The sequence below is a fragment of the Dendropsophus ebraccatus genome, chromosome 11 (genome assembly GCF_027789765.1).
Source record: "Dendropsophus ebraccatus isolate aDenEbr1 chromosome 11, aDenEbr1.pat, whole genome shotgun sequence".
NCBI classification, from domain to species: domain Eukaryota; kingdom Metazoa; phylum Chordata; class Amphibia; order Anura; family Hylidae; genus Dendropsophus; species Dendropsophus ebraccatus.
This window is the reverse complement of record NC_091464.1, coordinates 49,364,801-49,383,147: the sequence shown is the minus strand read 5'-3', so window position 1 is coordinate 49,383,147 and position 18,347 is coordinate 49,364,801. Positions and strand designations below refer to the sequence as shown.

Here is an 18,347-nt window from a genome sequence, read left to right as displayed (position 1 = left end):
TATTTTAATCCATGAAAAGTCACCTTCTCCGTATGCATATTTATTTTGGAAATAAGCGTCTGAATCGGCCCTGCACAATGAGGATGCTGAACAAGGTAAGCGCCAAGCTGCAAGCATTTATGGTGAATCACAGATACAAGATTATAGGATGAATACCATTCATGATGCACCAAGCCGCCACTCTAAACACTTAGGTCCACAGCCAATTACGTCTTTACATGCTTTAATAAACCCAATATGCAATGTCTGCTCAGCTGTGACAGGATACAACAGAAGGTGACTGTCATCATGCGGTTTTAACCCTTTGTCCCTAATAGTAGAAGTGTATGAGAATGCACCAGTGTTATTCTACATTACAACTTACTGCCTGGTTGGTAGAATAATAACCTTACAGCATTAGAGGAGAGCGACTCTGCTTACCTTGGGTGTAATGCCAAACACATTGTTGTCTGCCAAGTGGTTGAGATGAAGTTCTGTCCTGGAAAGTCAAAGATAAGTTTTAAAAGACATTATAATGAACTATTAGCAATAAAGGCAATATCCTTTATACAACTCGGCAGTCATTTGTTAGAGAGGTGATCAGAGAGGGTCCCATCCCAATGATCAGCTGTAATCACTACAGGCCCTTTTACACAGGACGATTAACAACAAACGCTCATTCAGATAGTCCGCCCAAGATCAGCCAACGAGTGGGAAAACCTCTGCTTGTCGGCTGGTTGGATCTCTTGTGAGGCAGTGAAATCTATTGTCATCGGCCGCATATCTCTGTGTTAACAGGAGATATGTGCGATGGATAATAATGAATGTTCATGGGTGCTTACACAGAGTGGATGCAATGTTTGTTTGTGCGATTAATTGTGCGCTGCAAATGAGCTTCAATCTCTCTGATCGGTCAATGGGCATTAGTGCTATACGGAGGACCCAATGCCTCCCCAGAGCAATCTTTTGCATTACTTTTCCTCTTCAGCTAATAGAGTGGGTGTATTAAAGGAGTTACCAGCATTAGAAAAGAACAGCTAAAAAAAACAGCACCACCCCTTTCCTCAGGGTTGTGCATGGTATTGCAATTCAGCTCTATTAACTTCAAAAAGGAACAGAGCTGCAAAATCCACACCCAAACTATGGACAGGAGCGGTGCTGTTGGTAGAAGAAAGCAGCCATGTTTCTTTAAAGCAAATCTGTACCCAAAATTTGCCCCCACCCCCCAAAAAAAATGGATTAAATACAGCTATCAGACGGTACAAGCGGTTTATGGGGGGCAGATTATTGGTACAGATTTGCTTTAAGCTGGGATAACTTCTTTAACAATCCCTTCTATAAACGGCATATGGCCCAGGAAAGAGCATGTAATCTGCATTGGAATCCATGTCAAAACCACATGTAATGTGTGTCCCTTGTTTTCAATGGAAGGCCTAGATCACCATAATTCTCCATATTGGATGGTCAGCTACGGTAAACTAACGTAACCTTGGCCAAAAATAATTTTTAATTACTTTAAGGCCCTTTAGCAAGTGACGACCAAGTTCCTGATTACAAGTGACAACCTTGGTGATCAGTGGTCATATGCTCAATTTTCACAAGGATCAATCAATCATTTACCTGGGCCCCATGAGCAATTGCAGGCTCACCTGTGTGGCCCTTCACTTCATCAGGCGTCTCCACATCCCAATTACCTAAGGTGATGTGTAGCCAATAAGTCATAATTTGATGGCTGATTGCTGGAAAATTTACATGGATACAAGAAAGCTTGATGTAAAATCCTAAAGAACCCCTGAACTGATGTGTGAAACATGTTGTAAGACTTATATAATGAGGTTTAACAGCCAGACCATCTAAAGACCACACATTGGCTGGCGACAATTTACGGCGAGCTCTAGTAAAATGTACTCTCACTTGCAGCAACAGGAATATTTTCTGGAACAAAGAATTACATTTCAGAAAAGTAGAAATATCTTAGCGCTAAGCACCTAATAAAATAAGCATTAAGTAACAGAAACGCTTATAAATTATGCAACAATAAAGCTATATAAAATGCCAGCTGGAGGGATCATTTATAATGCTCTAACTGCAGCTGGCACGTCACATAAAGCTGACTAAGTAATAGATAAAAAGTGCAGGTCACCTAAATCAGACTATAGTAAAGCAGTGCAATACACATAGAAGTATTCATAATGGGAAGATTGTACACAGTTAGAGATATACAGCACTGCAAAGCTCAATAAGCAGCTGGTTGAGTTACCGGAGGGTGTTGTCTGCACCAGCCAGGAGGTAGTAGAACACACTAAATGTTGCTTCATTTTCTGGGCGTCTGGCCACTCTGAGCTTCTCCAAGAGCATGGTCTGAAAAATACACACAAACAAAAAAGTATGTCACTGAAATAAATCAACTAAATGTTATATAGGGTCGACACAGGGGGCTCACTATCAAAGTTAAACGTCAGTAGATTTTTGTAATGTGGGCGGAAATCCAAACAAATGCTATGTCTACGCATCATCCAGACTCAAAAAATGTCTGTCCAGATTTTTGGCCATTTCAAACAATTAAAAAAATCCCCCCCCCCCCCAAAAAAACAGTGCATAAACGTGGCCAAAACATGGAGAGAACACAGTAACTTACTGAAGATGCTGCCCACTGACCCCAGTGCAACAAGGCAACTTAGTTCACATGCACCAGCAACAAACCAAGTTCACCCCAAACAAAAAGGGGTCTTTGTCTTTGACTAAAAGAAAACTTTAAAACCCATAACACAAATGTCAGTCTGTGAATAACTGCCTATATATTGACATCGCTCCAATTGATAGGACAGATGGATAGAACGGATAGATCTGGGCTCCCATAGTAGAGGAGTGCTCAGCTTGCACTATGTTGGGGAACAGACTCATGGACAGTGAATAAGGAGCCTCATAAAAGGTTTTTTCCTTTTGCCACTTTTAATCTATGCACATTGTTACATGAAATCTTCTTTCTAATTAGAAATTAATGGGCCCTGTAAATTTATGAAAAGCTGCTTAGTATCTAATGATAATCCTCTCTCTGCTGAAGGCTAAATAGCACATCACACAGGTTTCTAAATCCAGGGCATATTTTGGAATATGGACAGACACACACGAGGTGGAAATACACCAAATTGTGCTTATTTTCATGTACAAAAAGAAAAAGAAAAAGTGTGTTTAAAATCCAGTGTTGAATCTCAAACACTAAGGGGGAGATTTATCAAAGGGTGTAAAATTTAGACTGGTGCAAACTACCCACAGCAACCAATCACAGCTCAGCTTTAGGCAGTGCTGAAAGGAAAGAGGAGCTGTGATTGGTTGCTGTGGGCAGTTTGCACCAGTCTAAATTTTACACCCTTTGATAAATCTCCCCCTAAGGCTGCATTTACACGTTCAGTGATTTTCCCAGTCCGTGATTGTGGTCCGGCAGCTACCTCCGTGATCCGTGCAAAACAGTCCGTTTTGCATCCGTTTTGTATCCGTGTCCGTTTTTTTCACGGATCTGTCTTACAGCATTTTAAATGACATTGATTACATCACATCCGTGTTTTTCACGGATGAACACGGATGTCACGTCCGTGTACATCTGTGAAAAACACGGATCTCATTGATTTCTATGGGGAATCCTTTCCGTGCATCCGTTCCGAGTAATGACATGTCCTATTTTTTAACGGAACGGATCACGGATCCGTGAAATCACGGAACATCTGAATAGCCCAATAGAAAGCAATGGGCAGGAACGTGTGAATGCAGCCTAAGGCTTTATTGAGGACTTTGGGTCTCCCATTAAAGAAATCCGCAACACATTAGTGGAACATTTTTTTTTTTTTTTTAGATCAGATATTTCTTTTATTTGCACTCTCATTGCATTCAATACATGAACAAAGCGATGCTAACGTACAATATTGTGCAGAAGTATATATCATGAACAAACATCAGTGGAATATCTACAACATCAATTGACATGCTCCCGATTTCCAAACTCCTTACATGTCATACAGTATGCAGGCATGTTTCGATTGCTGGGTGTCCCAGAGACCCCTTGTGATCATTAAAAGAGATGGATTGGAGAGCCTAGTTGGGTGCTGTGCCCCTATCATCTCTGCTCACTGTTGCTAGTCTCTTCTCAGAAAGTGATTCATCAAAAGCCGATAGAAAGGCTATGGATTTTCTGTGAATGTATACACTACTCGTGCTGCCAAACCATGATGAGTAGTAACGTACAGACATAGTACCTGACCATTCCTTTTAGTAATTTAGAGGGTTTCATAATTTATTACATGTCACTTGTACCCAATCATCCACTACTTCTGTGCAGGGAAATTCCACGTAAAAAACATACAGCAAACACAGCACACGTATGGATGTACACTTCCATTAAAAAGGTCCTATTAGTGACCAACAGCTCACTGACATGGTACTGAAACAGCCCTCACTCACCTGTATAGTTGCTGAAGCCACCTGTCCAGTTTGGTCAAAGTCCAATGAAATGATCTGTGAGAAGCGAGTGGCATTTCCATTCAGACTTGAGCTGCTATTGCCAAAAGCTTCCAGGATGGTATATACAGCTTGCCATTTCTCAGCTGAAAAATAAAGACAATAATATTCATTCAGTGAACTTACCAGAATTTCTGAACTAATAAAGGAATGGATACATTAAAGGGGTAGTTCACCAAAATTGTTTTCTTTCACATCAACTGGTGCCAGAGATATGTATTTTACTTATATTAGAAAAAATCTTAAAGAGGATGTACCACTAGGTACATCCTCTTGAATTTAACACAACGGTAGAACGGCGCCGTCATGGGGAAGCCGGTGCCACGGTCCGTTTTTCGGACCGCGGCCCGGTTCCCGTGTACGGCACCAATCTATGCAGCGGTATCGGCCGGTGCTCAAGCACTGGAGGTTGGCCGGCCCGCCCCCAGTGGGAGGAAATTCCCTCTATGACTCGGCTCCATTGATTCTAATTCAAGAGGATGTACCTAGTAGTGTTGCACGATGCACCGAAATATCGATACTACTATCGATATTTCGGGCAGAAAAACGGTTCGGTACCAGGATTTCCTGGTATCGATACTTTATGTTAAGCTGCACAATAGCGCAGCTTAATATAAAGTACAGCGCAGAGACCACGGCCGGCAGCTAGCTGAGCGCCGGCCGTGTTCTCTGTGTGCCGCCCCCTGGTGTCCCCTCCTCCGCCCGCGCGCTCTCCACTCCCGGTGGCGCCAACTTCAAATAACCTGCACATAGCGATCGCTAGTGCCGGCTATTTTACAGGGTAGATGCCGCTGTCACAACTGACAGCGGCATTTAACCCCCCCCCCCAGAGCCACTCCATATGCAGCAGGAGTCTGCTGTATATGGAGCGGCCCCCACTGCTAATGACTGCAGCCCGCGATATTACGGGTGGCAGTTATATAACTATTCCCCCGCCGCGGCTGCGTCCTTCCAGTCCTGCCCCCCATTGTCAGCCCCGGCAGCCACCTCTGCACCGCCAGTCCAGCCCTTCATCCACCCCTCCCCTCCGTCCCCCGGGACCCGCCGCTGCACTTTGCGGTCCCTCACACCGGCCAGTCCCCTCCCAGCATACCTGCTTGTGCACAAGAAGGTATGCTAGGAGTTGTAGTGCACGGAGGTATGCTGGGATCGGGAGGCTGCTGCTGCACAACTACAACTCTCACCATACCTTCTAGTGCACTACAACTCTCAGCATACCTCTTTGCACAAAGAGGTATGCTGGGGGTTCTAGTGCACAAGAAGATGTTGGGAGTTGCAGTTGTGCAGCAGCAGCCTTCCAACACAACTCCCAGCATATCTCCTTGTCCACTACAACTCCCAGCATACCTTCTTGTGCACTACAACTCCCAGCATATCTTCTTGTGCACAAGGAGGTATGCTGGGGGTTGTAGTGCACAAGAAGGTATGCTGGGAGTTATAACAAACAAGGAAATATGTTGGGAGTTGTAGTTGTGCAGCAGCAGCCTCCCATCACAACAACTCCCAGCATACCTCTTTGTGCACTACAACTCCCACCATACCTTCTTGTGCATTACAACCCCCAGCATACCTCTTTGTGCACAAGAAGATATGCTGGGAGTTGTAGTGCACAAGAAGGTATGCTGGGAGTTGCAGTTGTGCAGCAGCAGCCTCCTGACACCACAACAACCCCCAGGATACCTCTGTGCACTACAACTCCCAGCATACCTTCTTGTGCACAAAGATGTATGCTGGGAGTTGTTGTGTTGGGAGGCTGCTGCTGCACCACTGTACCTCCCAGCATACCTTCTTGTGTACTACAACCCCACCATACCTCTTTGTGGACAAGGAGGTATGCTGGGAGTTGTAGTGCACAAGAAGGTATGCTGGGAGGTACAAGGGAATTAAAAAGTGTAAAAAAAAAACTAGGGAACCTAGGGAAATCCTACTGTGCTGATCCAGGGGAAGGCGAAAACCCCTATGAGGCAGATGACAATTAAAAAAATTTCAGAATAAAAGTCCTAATAATCCCCGCCTTTCCCTTTTATTCATGTCAAAAAATAAACATTTGGCATCATTGCATGCGGAATTGTCCAAACCATTAAAAGTAACAAAAAAAGTGATCAAAAAGTCACATAAATAAAAATGTGGTGCATGGGGGCATCATACCCACAGTCTGGGTGAGGAGGGGGGGGGGGGATGTCATTATATTTGTATTTTAAGTGCTTTTTTTCAAAAGTATCGAAATGGTATTGAGTATCGGTAAAAAAAGATGGTATCGGTATCGAACTCAAAATTCTGGTATCGTGACATCCCTAGTACCTAGTGGTACTTCCTCTTTAAGTCCTCCAGTACTTATCAGCTGCTGTATGTCCTGCAGGAAGTGGTGTATTCTTTCCAGTCTGGAGAGCAGGAGAGGTTTTCTATAGGGGATTTGCTACTGCTCTGGACAGTTCATGACATAGACAAAGTAACAGCAGAGAGCACTGTGTCCCACTAGAGAGAATACACCACTTCCTGCAAGACCTACAGCAGCTGATAAATACTGAAAGTATTGAGAATTTAAAAAAAAAAAAAGTAAATTGCAAATCTCTGGCACCAGTTGATATAAAGAAAATTCTTTTTTGTGAACTACCCCTTTAAACACTATACATAAGAGGTTTTTCCATTTAAAAAGCCATGACAATGAACAAAACAGCTCCATAGGGCCCTCATTCTAGTGCCTAATAGGAGTCCCTGAGATCAGACATTTATGGGACGATATAAGAATATGCTACACAAATGATGTACATTTAACAAGGTACAAGGACAAGGTAACCATGACAAGGGGGCATCCTCTACGTCTAGAGGAAAGAAGATTTTATCATCAGCATCGACGCGGGTTCTTTACTGTACGAGCGGTAAGACTGTGGAACTCTCTGCCACATGATGTTGTCATGGCCGACTCATTAAATAAGTTCAAGGGAGGCCTGGATGCTTTTCTTGAACAATATAATATTACAGGTTATGAGCATTAGATTTCCGGTGATACGTTGATCCAGCGATTATTCTGATTGCCATTGGAGTCGGGGGGGGGAGTTTTCTCTCTGTGGTGGGGCAATTGTCGTCTGCCTCGCAGGGGTTTTTGCCTTCCCTGGATCAACACAGTAAGGTTCCCCTAGGTTGAACCTGATGGACTCTAGTCTTCTTTCAACCTTATTTACTATGTTACTATGTTATTTCTGCACTGCAATAGTATAAAACCTGACAATTTACTCGCAAATTCTACAATACTTATTTCAACTATTTTAGGCTTCTTATTATGCTGTAACACAGATTTATAGCAATAAAAATTCTCTTTAGATTGTCCGATCACTCGTACAGATTATTCCTCAATACCTGAAAATATCTTTCCTGTGCTGCCAGACACTGTAGCCAGATACTGGATAACATGCTGACAGCTTGTAGTTTTGCCAGAACCACTGTTCCCCAGTAAGACGATGGACTGATCCTGTCGGGTCATGAGCATGTTCCAGTAGGCAGCCTGCGCCACTCCATATATATGAGGGGATGTGTCTTCTCTGCGACATCCTTTAAACATATGCATCACCTGCAATGAGAGAATACAAAACTAAGTTAACACTATATCCAACAGAGATTGAGCATTTAAACCATTGTTTAAATGTGGCCTACGCAGCCTAAAGCATCTATAACAACCCTGCATAGCAATACTAGATATTTGGAGTCGCTTTATTTCAGAATCTGGTTTTGGACAACCTAATTCAATTCAACCATCTTACCTTCTTCCTCAGCACAGTTTCCGTTTGTAGTTTATTCCTGCATTGGGGGCAGGGCACTTCTAATGATCATCAGTGGAGTGTATCAGCCACGGGCCGGCCGGATCAAAGCTCTGGGGGCGGTAGCCATGCTGCTCATGCTCTGAATGACCTTACTGGATGCAGGATCAAACTACAAACTCCATGGAAACAGCGCTGAGGAGGAAGGTAAGAGACTTACCTTCATCATCAGTGCCCCATATGCAAAAGGGAGATAACAGCAGGTTAGATTTGTCTATTTTGCTGATAGTTTCCCTTTAAATGTGATGACAGATTCGCTTTTCAGCAGAATTAAAACAAATGGAAATTCAGCACAGAAATAGGGCTGCACCATATAGGTTTCTAGATGTACTGCATGTGGGTTTTGGATGGAGGCACAAGAACCCAGGGGACATGTCTGTAGGATGGCTAGGTTCAGCCTGGCTCAATACCAGGGTCAATTTCACACTGGCAATGGTACCCTTACCCAGTAAAGAGAAGCCAGCCTTTCATGCACACAATTCCTATGACAAGTACCTACTGGCTCGATATTACATACATCAGCCCTTTATTTCCAAATATAATTGTAGAGAAAGCAAAGAGGGGTAGTAACACACGAACCTGCATATGTGGAGTCCTCGACATAACCAGTCCTCTCCCACATACCCTATTTTATCATTGATGATCGGAATTAAGACCCTTCTAAGTACTGAGAACAATACAGCTTTGACAATATGTCAGACACTAGAAACAGACCCAGCGTGCAGTATAACTCATTACGGCAGCCATCGTGCCTCTGACACGACACAGTTTCCTGGGTAAAATTCCATTTTTCTATTCACAATACAGATGCTACCTCAGTTGGAGGGGAATTATGTAGATTATTAGAAATCCGGCAAAGCAATATGAATAGCACAATGAATCTCGGTGACATAAAGCTTAAGAAACAGAAGGGAGCAAAGATTCTTTTTTTTCTAAATGGTTTTTAGATTCCAATGTCAAGATGAACATCCGCAGATCTCAGAAAGCAATCCTGCAACCAATCCTCAGCGCACTGTGTAAAATGTTATATGTGAGGGGGTTAACTCATATGTATTCTACTCCTGATAAACTAATAGTTGGACCTAAAAAGAGTCTATATGTTAAGCAACACTAAAAATGCTATAAAGAATTTAAATAAAATGTTATCAGCATCTTAGCCTTGTGTACTGTAGGGGGCTTTGTCATCTGGACTTCCCATAAAGGGGTTATCCAGGCTTAGAAAATATGGCTGTTTGTTCTTAGCCTGTCCTCAGTTTGGGTGTGGTTTTGCAGCTCAATTCAACTAAAAGGAGCTGAACTGTAATACCGCACACAACCTGAGGTCAGAGGGTGGTGCTATTTTTGGAAGAAAGTAGCTTTTTTTTCTATTGCTGGAAACCCTGTTTAAGGAGAAGTCCGGCAAAAACTTTTATTAAAGTATTGTATTGCCCCCAAAAGTTATACAAATCCCCAGTATACACTTATTACGGGAAATGCACATAAAGTGCTTTTTTCCCTGCACTTACTACTGCATCAAGGCTTCACTTCCTGGATAACATGGTGATGTCACGACCCGACTCCCAGAGCTGTGCAGGCTGTGGCTGCTGGAGATGATGATGGCAGAGGGATGCTCAGTGTCCCTCCAGTGTCCTGTGTTCCTCAGTGCCCCCCTGCCATCATCCTCTCCAGCAGCCACAGCCCGCACAGCTCTGGGAGTCGGGTCGTCACATCACCATGTTATCCAGGAAGTAAAGCCTTGATGCAGTATAAGTGAAGGGAAAAAAACACTTTATAAGCATTTCCCGTAATAAGTGTATAATGGTGATTTGTATAACTTTTGCGGGGCAATACAACACTTAAATAAAAAAAAAAATTGCCAGACTTCTCCTTTAACCCCTTAGTGACCGCCGATACGGCTTTCTACGGCGGTCACTAATGGGCCTTATTCTGCTGCCATCAGCTTTTTACGGCGATGGCAGAGAATAAGGCTGCGGGGCCGGGACGGCCCCCACCCCATCCCCCCGGCTACCGGAGGTAGCTGAGGGGTTGGGGCAGTGTGTGAGGTCCGTCCCGGCCCCCCCCCTTACCGACGATCGCCGCTATTAACGTTATAGCGGCGACCGTCGGTAAAGAGGATTACCGGTGCCGCCGCCACCTTTCATCTCCCCCCGCCGTGAATCTACGGCGGGGGGAGATGAAATAAGTGTATATCAGACCCCAGATCAGACCCCCCTAGTGCCCCGATAACTAACCCCCCTCCCCCGGCGGCCATCATTTCCAAGATGGCCGCCGCAATCGCTGTGAACCGACTAACGTCGGTTCACAGCGATTAAAAAGTTAAAATGAATTAAAGCCCCATGCTCTCCGCCACCGGAGGTAGCGGAGAGCATGGGGCAGTCATCGGGGACCCCCCTGTGGGGTCCCGGTACAAGCGATCAGCGGTATATACTATATACCGCTGATCGCTTGTACCATGTGCTCCTGGCACTTTTTATCCCCTGTCACCATAAATGATTGGTGACAGGGGATAAAAAGTGATGTCCCCCCACCCCCCCAAGTCGCCCCCCACCCCCCCTGTCACCCCCGTCCCCGAGTCACCCTCCCTTCCCCATATACTCACCGGATCCACGGAGCTCCTTCCTCCTCGACGTCCTGGCTGGTTATGAAGTGCGCATGCGCTTCACAACCAGCCAAGCTCTGAAAATTTAAAGTGACAGAGACCAATTTGGTCTCTGTCACTGAACTATGATTACTGTGATAGAAAATATCACAGTAATCATAGTAATACAGTGAAAATGAATGTATAAAGTACAAAAAGTGACAAACATACAAAAAAATAAAACACACACTTTTTATTATAGTAATAATTGCAGTTTACTCCCAAATTACCCCTAACCCCTCCCCAGATTACCCGTAACCACCGCACGTTGCCCGTAACCACCGCACGTTGCCCGTAACCACCGCACGTTGCCCGTAACCACCGCACGTTGCCCGTAACCACCGCACGTTGCCCGTAACCACCGCACGTTGCCCGTAACCACCGCAAATTGCCAGTGACCCCCTCCAGATTGCCCGTAACCACCCCAAATTACATGTACCCACCCCAGATTACCTATAAGCACTTCAGTTTATCAGTAACAATCCCAGATTGTCTGTAACCCTTCCAGGTTGCACATAACCCCCCCAGGTTCCCCGTAATCATGCCAGATTACATGTAACCCCCCCCAGATTGCACGTAACCACCGCGCGTTGCCTCTGACCACGCCACGATGCCTCTGACCACGCCACGATGCCTCTGACCACGCCACGATGCCTCTGACCACGCCACGATGCCTCTGACCACGCCACGATGCCTCTGACCACCGCACGTCGCCTCTGACCACCGCAAGTCGCCTCTGACCACCGCACGTCGCCTCTGACCACCGCACGTCGCCTCTGACCACCGCACGTCGCCTCTGACCACCGCACGTCGCCTCTGACCACCGCACGTCGCCTCTGACCACCGCACGTCGCCTCTGACCACCGCACGTCGCCTCTGACCACCGCACGTCGCCTCTGACCACCGCACGTCGCCTCTGACCACCGCACGTCGCCTCTGACCACCGCACGTCGCCTCTAACCACCACACGTCGCCTCTGACCACCACACGTCGCCTCTGACCACCACACGTCGCCTCTGACCACCCCAAATTGCCAATGACCCCCTCCAGATTGCGGTGCCCATGTCAGATTACAGGTACCCACCCCAGATTGCCTATAAGAACTTCAGTTTATCCATAACCACCCCACATTGCCCGTAACCACCCCACGTTGCCTGTAACCACCCCAGATTGTCTGTAAGCACAGCAGGTTGCCCGTAACCACCCCACGTTGCCCGTATCCACCCCAGATTGTCTGTAAGCACTGCAGGTTGCCCGTAACCACCCCACGTTTCCCGTAACCATCCCAGATTGTCTGTAAGCACAGCAGGTTGCCCGTAACCAGCCCACGTTGCCCGTTACCAGCCCACGTTGCCTGTAACCAGCCCACGTTGCCTGTAACCACCCCACGTTGCCGTAACCACAGCAGGTTGCCCGTGACCACCACACGTTGCCCATAACCACCACACGTTGCCCGTAACCACCCCGCGTTGCCTGTAACCACCCCACGTTGCCGTAACCACAGCAGGTTGCCCGTGACCACCACACGTTGCCCATAACCACCACACGTTGCCCGTAACCACCCCGCGTTGCCTGTAACCACCCCACGTTGCCTGTAACCACAGCAGGTTGCCCGTGACCACCCCATGTTGTCCGTAACCACCCCAGATTACCTGTAACCACCTCAGGTTGCCCATAACCACCCCTGGTTGCCCGTAACCACCCCACATTACCTGTAATTTCATTTTTTTTATTTTATTTTAGTAACTGCGCTATTCTAATAACCATTACTAGCTGCGGTTTTGCTCCTGTAAATTGGCGCTCCTTCCCTTCTGAGCCCTGCTGTGTGCCCATACAGTGGTTTATGCCCACATATGGGGTACCGTTTTACTCAGGAGAACCTGCGTTACAGATTTTGGGGTGCCTTTTCTCTCCTGTTCCTCGTCAAATTGAGAAATTTCAAACTAAACCAACATATTATTGGAAAAATTCGAGTTTTTCATTTTTACTGGCCAATTTTGAATACTTTCCTCTAATACCTGTGGGGTAAAAATGGTCACCACACACAAAGATGAATTCTTTGAGGGGTGCTCTTTCCAAAATGTGGTGACTTTTGGGGGGGAATCTATTCTGCTGACACTACAGGGGCTCAGCAAACGCACCTGGCGCTCAGAAACTTCTTCAGAAAAATCTGCACTGAAAATGCTAATTGGCGCTCCTTCCCTTCTGAGCCCGGCTGTGTGCCCATGCAGTGGTTTATGCCCACATATGGGGTACGGTTCTACTCATGAGAACCTGCGTTACATATATTGGGGTGACATTTCTCTCCTGTTCCTCGTGAAATTGAGAAATTTCAAACTAAAGGAACATATTATTGGAAAAATTCGAGTTTTTCATTTTTACTGTCTACTTTTGAATATTTTCCTCAAACACCTGTGGGGTCAAAATGCTCACCACACCCCAAAATAAATTCTTTGAGGGGTGCACTTTCCAAAATGGAGTGACTTATTGGGAGATTTTACTCTGTGGACACTACAGGGGCTCTGCAAACGCACCTGGCACTCGGAAACTTCTTCAGCAAAATCTGCATTGAAAAAGCTAATTGGCGCTCCTTCCCTTTTGAGCCCTCCTGTGTGCCCATACAGTGGTTTACGCCCACATATGGGGTACCATTGTACTCAGGAGAACCTGCGTTACAAATTTTGTGGTACGTTTTTCCTCTTGTTCCTCGTGAAATTGAGAAATTTCAAACTAAAAGAACATAATATTGGAAAAATTTGAGTTTTTCATTTTTACTGTCTACTTTTGAATACTTTCCTCTAATACCTGTGGGGTCAAAATGGTCACCACACACCAAGATGAATACTTTGAGGGGTGCACTTTCCAAAATGGAGTGACTTATGGCGAGATTTTACTCCGCTGGCACTACAGGGGCACTGCAAACGCACCTGGCGCTCGGAAACTTCTGCAGCAAAATCTGCATTGAAAAAGCTAATTGGCGCTCCTTCCCTTCTGAGCCCTCCTGTGTGCCCATGCAGTGGTTTATGCCCACATATGGGGTACCATTGTACTCAGGAGAACCTGCGTTACAAATTTTGGGGTACTTTTTTCCTCTTGTTCCTCGTGAAATTGAGAAATTTCAAACTAAACGAACATATTATTGGAAGAATTCGAGTTTTTCATTTTTACTGTCTTCTTTTGAATACTTTCCTGTAATACCTGTGGGGTCAAAATGGTCACCACACACCAAGATGAATTCTTTGAGGGGTGTACTTTCCAAAATGGGGTGACTTATGGGGGGTTTTCTCTCTGCTGACACTACAGGGGCACTACAAACGCACCTGGCGCTCAGAAACTTCTTCAGCAAAATCTGCATTGGAAAAGCTAATTGGCGCTCCCTTCCTTCTGAGCCCTGCTGTGTGCCCATACAGTGGTTTACGCCCACATATGGGGTACCGTTGTACTCAAGAGAACCTGCATTACAAATTTTGGGGTGCTTTTTGTCTCATATTCCTTTTGAAAATGAGAAACTTTAATCTAAACGTATATATTATTGGAAAATTAAAATTTTCAATTTTTTTACTGCCTAATTGTGAATACTTTCCTCCAGCCCCTGTAGGGTTAAAATGCTCATTATACCCCTAGATTAATTCTTTAAGGTGTGTAGTTTCCAAAATGGGGTCACTTATGGGGGTTTTCAGGATACCAGACTTCTAAATCCATTTAAAAAAAGAACTGGTCCCTAAAAAAATCAGTTTCACGAAAATGTGATAATTTGCTGATAAATTTCTAAGCCCCATAACACCCTAAAAAAGTAAAATATGTTTACCAAATTATGCCAGAATAAAGAAGACATATTGGTAATGTGACTTAGTAACTAATTTATGTGCTACGACTTTCTTTTTTTAGAAGCAGAGAATTTAAAAGTTCATAAAATGCAAATTTTTTTAATTTTTCATGATATTTTGATGTTTTTCACAAAAAACACACAAAGTAGTGACCAAATTTTGCCACTAACATAAAGTGCCATATGTCACGAAAAAACAATCTCAGAATCGCTAGCATACGTTAAAGCATCACTGAGCTATAAGAGCATAAAGTGAGACAGGTCAGATTTTGAAAAATTAGCCTGGTCATTAAGGCCCAAACTAGCTGCAGCACAAAGGGGTTAAAGTGTACCCGTAAAAAAACTTTTGATAAGTCAAAGATTTTCCCACTGCTGAGACCCCCACTGATGGGGAGAACAAATGAGGGAAAGCACACATTAGGGTACTGTACCAATCATCTGTGTCCAGGCAGCTTCACAGACTTGTAATGGAGCTGCCTAGGTGGAGAATGCTGAGACATACATTAACTTCTTACATTAACATACATTAACTTCTACTTCTTGCTAGTTCTCTCCTAACTATTCAAAATGTTAGCCATGTCCCATGTTTTAAGTTTTTTTTTTACTTTTTAAACAAAGGAAGGTAAAACAGATACCTTTCTCTTTGCTGATGGCTCTTTGCAGAGTTATAAAATCATGTTTTCCCTCCAAGTTAAAGTGCCATAGAGGCTGTACTAAGCTGCAGCATGCTCCTTTCTCCCTGAACCTTCTCTGTTCTGTATAATAGATATAAAGGCTCAGTGTACGTATTATGCAGAGAACAGAGGGGTGGGGAAGGGAGGAAGCTTGCACGTTGCGGCTCAGCACCGCCTCCATGACACTTGAGCTTGACAGCAAAACATGATTATATAATTTAAAATTTATTTATTGAGCAGCTTCTATAGGTAGCATCACACAAGTGTAATAGGGGCACATTACCACCTCTAAAGCAGACACAAACCCTACTGTGGGTTTAGAAACCCAAACTGAAACCATCATAGTGATCTATGGTCCTGTGAGCTGGGACCACCAGATCCACACCCAGACTTATTTTTATAACCCAGACGCAAACTGTGCAAAGATGCAAAGGTTCATATCACACACATAAAAAGTGCCATAGGCCAATTTATAGAGCTTGGCTCCTTTTTTATTTACATCTGAGCAATATCTGAGAAAACTGCGTGTATGATAAAACCTGCACTCTGAACACGGACAAAACACCGGAAACAAAACTGTTCTCAGATGTGCCCCTCCGGTGCTCCAGCAATCCTATCCTACCACACAATGCTTTTAGTTTATATAAATGGATTTCAGAAATGACAGGCCTGACAGAAGATAAGGGATGATTTTATTAGAGAACTTGACTGCGACCATAATTAGGAGTGAATGTACCTGCATTGTATAGCTCGGGGGAACTGCTGTTGCCATGGAAACCCGCAGCACATTTAACAGGGAAAAAGGGAAAAGAAGTGACGGGGATTGAATGACCTGGGCCGCCCCAGTGCATCTCACTTCACAGCAAATTTGTAATGAAGACTGGGGAGATTGATGTCTCTGTGCTCAAGAATAAGGGGTCTCTGCTGCTGGAAAGGAAGGCTAATTTAGGAGCAAAATGACATCCCCCGAGGCCTACTACTGTATTTTATAAGGAACAAATGGAAATGACAACAGGATATGGCTTTAGATGTCGCCATCATCAGGTGGTCACGTGTCCATCTGCTCAGGAGGCGGCTGTCAGCGGTCCTGCTGGGGAGCGAGATTCAGAACTAATACCTTACCGATAGCTGACACTAAGAAACTTCTACCTCTCTTATTGCGAAAGTGTAAGGTCTCAGAGACACCAAAGAAAGAATCCCTCTAGTGCTGGGGCAGCTGGCTGCAGCTTCACGAATGCTGAAAATAAACCTACACAGATACATGAATGTTGTCGATTTTTTTAAATCCATCTACTTTATGACTACAGACGAGGGTCTTTACACAGAACGAACATGAGCAGATTAGGTGAAAGACCCAACGACCACCCAACAATCGCTTGTTATTCTGCTGGTGGTTTTTATTGTACGTCCTTAACAATCATCATTGTTCAGCCCCATATCTCTTTGTTTAAACATGGGATGTACAGAGGACAATAATATACAGTTTTTAAACTGCGTTTTTCCTATTAATTCAACGCATCCATTTTTAATTGGTTACTTTGAATGGACAGAAAAACGTAGTCAACACTATTTTTGTGTGTGTTAAAAAAAAAAAAAAAACATCCGTTTTGATCAGTTTTTTTAAAATAATGGAAGTCAATGGAAAAACGGATCTAAACGGATGACACACAGTTGCATCAGTTTTTTGCATCAGCTTTTTCCATAAACCGTATATTATAATGGATAGGAAAAACGCAGTGTAAACCTAACCCTATTGGGCTGTGGAAAAGGAACATTAAACAAGCAGTGAATGGTGCCTTATTGATCAGGCGTGCCCACCTATAAGGACCTCAAGTGCTGAGGAGTAGTCACATGCAAATTTTATACAGTAAATCCATAGCTAATACAACAAAGCTTAGGAAAAACAGCACTGCATGCATGATCCCTAGATGGACACCTGCTAAAGCATAAAACACCTTACCAGAACCCTACAGATCCCCATCAGGTGCCACCGCTATCCATTATGCAGTGGATCCAGGAGATTAGATGTAAATGTGCAGTGAATGTTATACTTATTGGTGGTAATTATACATTTAACAATCTAATAATTAGAATGAAATACTTGTATAACCTACCAGTATTCAGCACAGGCACCCAGCTAACAAATGCCTCATGTGCGGGTAATGGAAAAATAATCCATTATCCAGAGCTACATGGAATTATTTCCATTTTACTAAATAAATGACAGTGAATTGCAGACTTATTCAATAAGGACCTTGATGCTGCTCGAAAGAGAAAAAACTATTCTAATAACTCCACTTATGTGAAGCACAGCTATCTGCAAAACTAACCCATCAGTGTCTGCATGTTCATGGAGCTCCACTAGGTGGCGATATGCCATCAGGATGGTTTGTAGCAAGCACAGACGCTAGCCTTGGAACATAATGTTACAGGAATAGCTAAACATCACATACTAATTATATGTCTGGCTTTAAAAAATAAAAAATAAAAAAACACAAAAGAAAAAACAAATTGTGCCTAAAAGGTCATGTTAATAATGTGCAAAACTCCATCATACCTTTTCAGAATATATAGAAGGAGAACTCATGGGATTCATAATAACCATAGCTGGCCCAGCAAATGTGTGCAGCAAGTTTCCTCCATATCGTTGTCGCAGTGTGTGTAGTACGCTGGCTTCATTCAGATAAACTAGTGACGCCAAGTCTTCCACCCGATCATGAGACGGCGGGTTCGCCTAAGTAAAGGGAAACATGGAGGTAAGAAGCATGCACACCTACACATATTGTATCAAAGTATCTCAGATGGACCAGGACACAGTCAGAAGAACAATTTGTTGAATTGTTTGCTCCTTTTCTGTTCAAGCATGACTGTGTCCTCTCCTACAACATCAAAGCCGAACCTCA

General features: G+C 44.2%; 1 protein-coding gene across 9 annotated transcripts in view; it reads right to left on the bottom strand.

The window, feature by feature from the left end:
- MYO18A (myosin XVIIIA) overlaps positions 1–18,347 on the bottom strand; it is a 258,536-nt gene that overhangs the window by 153,123 nt on the left and 87,066 nt on the right. For all 9 annotated transcript variants that reach the window (XM_069945228.1, XM_069945229.1, XM_069945230.1 and 6 more), the window contains 5 exons: positions 18,002–18,178; positions 7,849–8,059; positions 4,435–4,577; positions 2,240–2,340; positions 421–478 (listed from right to left, as the gene is read on the bottom strand). In XM_069945228.1, coding sequence (XP_069801329.1) covers positions 421–478; positions 2,240–2,340; positions 4,435–4,577; positions 7,849–8,059; positions 18,002–18,178 — 690 coding nt within the window. The remainder of the gene's footprint in view (positions 1–420; positions 479–2,239; positions 2,341–4,434; positions 4,578–7,848; positions 8,060–18,001; positions 18,179–18,347) is intronic.